At 52.1% G+C, this 5,599-nt stretch overlaps 1 protein-coding gene across 1 annotated transcript in view; it reads right to left on the reverse strand.

Annotated features, from left to right (window-relative positions):
- Positions 1 to 3,738: 3,738 nt before the first annotated feature.
- The window catches only part of LOC113409141 (somatotropin-like), a 2,183-nt gene continuing 322 nt past the window's right edge, over positions 3,739 to 5,599 (reverse strand). Inside the window, exons 2-3 of the mRNA XM_026662750.1 lie at positions 4,901 to 5,017; positions 3,739 to 4,049 (exon numbers count right to left, since the gene is read on the reverse strand). Of these exons, the coding sequence (XP_026518535.1) occupies positions 3,870 to 4,049; positions 4,901 to 5,017 (297 nt within the window). The 3' untranslated portion in view covers positions 3,739 to 3,869. The remainder of the gene's footprint in view (positions 4,050 to 4,900; positions 5,018 to 5,599) is intronic.

Below are 5,599 nucleotides of genomic sequence, written 5' to 3' on the forward strand. Positions count from 1 at the left end.
GGGGGGGGCGTCCCACGGCAAGTCCGTCGCACGGAGCGGGAGTCCCCGGGGTCCAGCGGTGCCGGCGCAGCGCGTAGCGCCGCCGCCCCGGGTCTCACCTCCGCCCCCTCCTCTAGCCCCCAGACCAGCAGGGCCTTGCCGCTCTCCGTAGGGACCCGGAACGCCAGCACCTCGGGGCTGGCCGCCAGCGCCATGCGGGGCGTCAGCAACAGCGGCGCGCCGCGGCCCGGCCCGGCCCGGCCCGGCTCCAGCCAACCACGGCCCGGCTCTGCCTCCAGCCAACCACCGCCCGGCCCGGCCCGGCTCCGCCTCCAGCCAACCACCGCCCGGCCCCGCCCCGCCCCGCCTCGCTTCCAGCCAACCACCGCCCGGCCCGGCTCCGCCTCCAGCCAACCACCACCCGGCCCGGCCCCGCTTCGCCTGACCCGGCCTAAGCCCCGCCTCCTGCTCCGCCTGGCCCCGCCTCTTCCTGCCTTGGCTGCCTCGCGCCGCCCCTTGACCCCAGGCCCTGCCAGCTGCCAGCCCCTTCCTTGCCCCCGGCCGGGCCAGCGCGCCGCTCTGAGGTCCGGGGCGAGCAGGGCCCTGCGAGCCGGCGCTGTCAGTGGCGGAAAGCGGTGGAGGCGAGGCGCCTCCCAGCTGCCTGGGCTGCCCTGGCCTCTGCCCTGCCCTGCCGCCCTCCACACGCCCAGGCTCTGCCGGCTACAGCCGCGTGGGCCTCACGGCCTCGCCCCCCTTGGCGGCGAACACCGCCGAGCTGCCAGGTCCCTCCAGCCAATGGACACACGAGCACCACGTGGGAGCGGGGTTCTGGCTGCTGTCCCGCGGGCCATGGGTCCTCACACGGCTCCTCTGCACGAAGCCAGGGGAAGCAAGCGCCCCGACCAATGAGATGCTGCGGCACAATGCTGGGCTTCTAGCTCGTTTATTCTCTGTAGGCGAAAAGGATTTTCTTTACAAAGATGGAGGAGCATCATTACGCAGCCCCTCCAAGACACCACAGCTAGCGGGAGAATAGGTTTACTCACAGGCACATCAGCCTCTGAGGTTCTCTTAACAAAGGGGGTCACACAGGCAGGAGCACGCTAACCTCGTTGTGTACTGGGATAAAAGAACAGTGTTTCTGCCATCAAATGGTGCAGTTGCTCTCTCCGAAGCGCCTGCACTTCATCAGTTTCAGGTAGGTCTCCACCTTGTGCAGGTCTTTCTTGAAGCAGGACAACAGGCCGTAGTTTTTTAACAAGGCGTCTTCGTTCCGGAGATTGATGTCAAATTTGTCATAAGTGGGTCTGAGGACTTGAAATCCCCGGAGGCTTCCATCTTCCAGCTCCTGTGGGGACATGGCAGCTTAGATGGGAGGGAACGGCTCTTGGGCTGGCATATCAGAGCCCAAAGGCCTGGGACCATGGAAACAAATGCCAAGGTGCCAGCACAGCTCAGTGCCTCCCAGTCTCAGCACTCCTGAAGAAGGTGCTGTCACAGGCACAGAAAGCCGGAGACAGCATTTAGGCAGGTGGTGTGGTGTGGGCTTAGCACACTTGCATCGGTGCTTTTGAATTAGCATTGGCCTGCGAGAGGGAGTGTGCTGGGGAGAGGAGCTGCTGTCAAACCCAGCACACCCCCTCAGGCAGCTGGGAGGGAGGTGGGGTGGAAAGGAGGGGCAGAAGGGAGTAGGTGATGTGGATCGCCCTCTATGAATTTTACCAAAGGGTGCGCAGGATGCAAGCTCCTCTTTGGGATTCCTGTAGACCTTGGGATGGTCCCTTACCTACTGCTTCCCTCCCCCGTTCCATTTTCTTCTTGTAGACTACAAGCACATACAGTATGTTTAAAATCCATGGTTCTCAATCCAGCCCCCCATGTTACAACAGAAGATAGTTTCCCATCTAGCCATAAAGGAGGTGAGAACCGTGTTGCTGTTCAGAGCTCATGTTCCACTTGTGCACATTCTTTCGCATACACATTTTCACAAGTAGAGCAATTATACATGTACGGTTGTGGACGTATTAAACTATAGTCTTCAGGAAGAAAGCTAGACAGGGCCCCGGACAAGACACAATGGTGAGTGGATGGATGTATGAAACAGGCTGGAGACTACCTAGGTGTCTCAGTAACACAGCTGGCCAAAGCGCTCACTTTGGTGAGCTGGTAAAATAAACCTCTTTTCTCTTTAACACTTTGCAGTCCCAGTGGAGAAATCTTTAGCTGATGTTACCAGGCTCCTGCTGCTTCTGACTGAAAAGCTTTGTGCACCAGCTGGAGCTTTTTTAGCTTTTTTGGCCAGGTAAGCACTGCTTGAAATGGAAACCTGATTATTTGACTGGCTTCTCAGCATCACTCTGCCCAGGAATTGAGTAGAGGTGTACGTGGAGTGCTGTTGATGTGTGAGAAGGAAAGAACCCAGCTTGACTCTCAGGGCCAGACTTTTTTAGTTGCCTAAAGATGCAGCTGGAAATGTAGGTGTCTAACTCTCATAGGACTCCCAAGACACTTCTGAAAATCCCACTCAGCTGCTGTCTGCATCTTTAGGCACCTAAATATTCTTACAGATCTGGGTTTCAGAGCCCAGGCTGAGTTTGCGGTGCTGGCAGTGTGGGAAAAATCCCCCACCTTTTACTTATAAACTGAGCACACTCGAAATCCCTGAGAGACCATAAACACCTGCACATTTTAAAAAGGCACTTTTCAGAGTAGAACCACTATAAAGCAGCTGAGCTGAGAAGCATTGATTCTCCAGGGAAGGGGTGGGACAGATGATCCCTCTTTTTATAAAACTACATACTCCCAGTGATGGAACACAAATATTTCAGGACAGAAGCCTGCACTCCTTACAGCTTTTTGATATTGTTGTAACGATCAGCTTCAGCAGAGTGTAACACACGTGTAAGGGCATGGAGAATCGGGTCCCCCAGTGTGAAGTTTAGACTGTGTTCTCCATGGATTGTATTATAGAAAGACTTTCTTGTATCAGTGCATCTCACATGTGGCCACTTGAGCATGGAAATGACAAAGAAACAAGCAGGTGCAAGCTCATGCCAATGATTATTTAGGTTATACATAGTTAGGAATATCAGCAGAATACTGAAAAAACTAGGCGCCTACCATTGCTGCGGTGGAGTTAAGATTGCTTGGGGACACATAAATTTGCTTCTTTTTTTTTTTTTTTCTCTGCAACTGATAATTTTCTCAACTTCTGTTTGTTTTTGCAAAATATTACAGGGCATATTTACATTAACACTGACAAAGTATTTTGTCAAGGGATATAGCAATCTTTCTTATAGTGCCACTTACAAGACAGATATATCCTATTAAAATATTGTTTAATGATAGGCTTGGAAAGGACTTTCTAGTCTGTTCTATACTATTCTATTCTTTATTGGTTTTTATACCGCACTCATCACCATAGTATCTGAAAGCCTTCCAGTACTGCAGTAAGCAATGTGACTCGCATCTGTCATGTGTTTGTTCATTCATCCTCTCCCAGGGGGAGAAGTGTGTGCAGGGGAGCATTTTGTTTTGATTTTTTTCACTTCTGTATCTGTACACAGTGTACACTCCCCCCTCCCCCTCCCTCATACCCCTACCCCAATGGTCAACTAGTTAACGTGTTGCCAATTTAGTCGTTTTCCAACCCCCCTGTAAATTCAAACACCACCTCTATAATTTTATTTCTTGGGGAAAACACTGGTCTACACGTATGTGTTGCCATATGGCTATGTTCGAGAAGGAAGGTCAAAGAAATGCAGCTTGCATTTGGAGCAGGAAGTGGGGAAGTTTGGGATGGTCCCTAGTCCCTGGGCGAGTCTTGAGCCAGCCCCCAAGAAAGCTCTGTCTGCTGGAGTCCGGGAGAGCCATATGATTCTGTAATCATGTCACATGCTGCTGCTTACCCTCATCAGAGCCTGGATACCTTCTTCTAAGTCCCTCAGTTTTTCGTAGACTCTGTCTGAGGTGCCAAACACAAGGCTGTTGGTGAACACCCTGCTTAGGAACTGCACTGGGTTTAACCAGGACTGAATGAGAATCAGTGAAAACCGAAGCAGCTCCATGTCCTGAAATGAAAATAAATTGGGGTCAGAGCTCTGCAGGAAAGGTGTCTTCTAAGCAACAGGCATGTGCTTTCCACTCTGAAACAGAATGTGACTGAAATGAACTCTGGAGCACTGATTTGCTTAAACTGAGATAAAGCCATACGTGGTCTGGGGAGTATCACCCAGAAATTCTCTTCTGTGTGGACAATATACTGCCCAAGCCTTCCCGATGTGTGATTTGTTACAGTTTATACCATAGCTGAAAACAAAGCCTGTCCTCTCCCTATGCAGTACCCTTCAAGGTCACGCATGGTGAAAAGGGTGATGCAAAGAGCAGTGTCTCTCATAAAGCACCCTTCATCCCAGAGCATTTTACACACCTTACATATGCCAGAATTGCTTTACCCCCAAAGGAGGTGGAATGTGGCATCTATCTAAGAGCTACACTACATGACAGCTTGGGATAGGAAGTGAGGAATCCTGATGATTCTACAAGGGGAGTTTAAAGAGACAGACTGGAATTCTCCAAAGTAGAATTTGGCCAGGACACCTGGAACAACTCCAGCTCAGAAAAATGCCACAGGATGGTTAATGAGCACAAGTGGCTAAGTGCCTTTTGCTTTTATCTCCCGTTGGGAAGTTAGCAACCTCCCCAGAGTACCATGCTGGGGCACTTCATGCAGTAGCCTGAACTTGATCCTCAGAGGTCTCCTCTTCAGGTACTGTCCAGGCCCAGCCCAGTTTAGCTTAGCTATAGTTTTACTGTGCAGGCACTAAGGAGCTACCTCAGACAATGCAGAGTCCTGTTGGAAAGCCTCTTTTCAGAAGCGGCTCTGCTGCCAGAATGTATTTGCCAGTTGAAGACAACTTACTGATTTCTGCTGGGCATCATCTTTTCCTGTGGGAGCAGGAATGGTTTCTGAATAACAAAATGCTGATTGGGAAATTTTGTTGGAATGCCTCTGCTCCTCTGGAATATAGGTCCGTTCCTGTGAAAACATCCCAAACACACTGAGAACTGCTCTTTCTCGTGCCCTGGGAAGGGGCCTGGGACCCTTCTCCCCAGGCTGAACCGAAGAGTTACTGTTAACAAGATAGGAAAATGAAACAAAAAGTGACAGCCGCTGTGAAGGGCTGGCAGGTGGGAAATGGCATGCAATTCCATTGATGAGCCAGCATGTTGGCCAACTAGTTACTAAGGCTAAAGATCACCCTCTGACTAGGTCTGTGCTATGAAATAACACATGCAATATTCAGTTTAGCTTCTCAAAGGAAGGACATGACAAAGGAAGGACAAAGGAGCACCCACGGGGAAAAATTGGTGGGTGCTTAGCACCCACCAGCAGCTCCCCGGCCCGCCCCAGCTCGCCTCCGCTCTGCTTCTGCCTCCTCCCCTGGGCGTACCGCCGCATCCTGCTTCTCCCCCCTCCCTTCCAGCGCTTGCACTGCGAAACAGCTGATTCGTGTGGCAAGCCTGGGAGGGAGAGGGGAGGAGGGGGAACGCGGTGCACTTGGGGAAGAGGCAGGGCCGGGGCAGGGATTTGGGGAAGGGGTCGAATAGGGGCAGGGAG

This window comes from Terrapene carolina, unplaced genomic scaffold (assembly GCF_002925995.2).
Source record: "Terrapene carolina triunguis isolate 2854851 unplaced genomic scaffold, T_m_triunguis-2.0 Scaffold30049, whole genome shotgun sequence".
Taxonomy (NCBI): domain Eukaryota; kingdom Metazoa; phylum Chordata; order Testudines; family Emydidae; genus Terrapene; species Terrapene triunguis.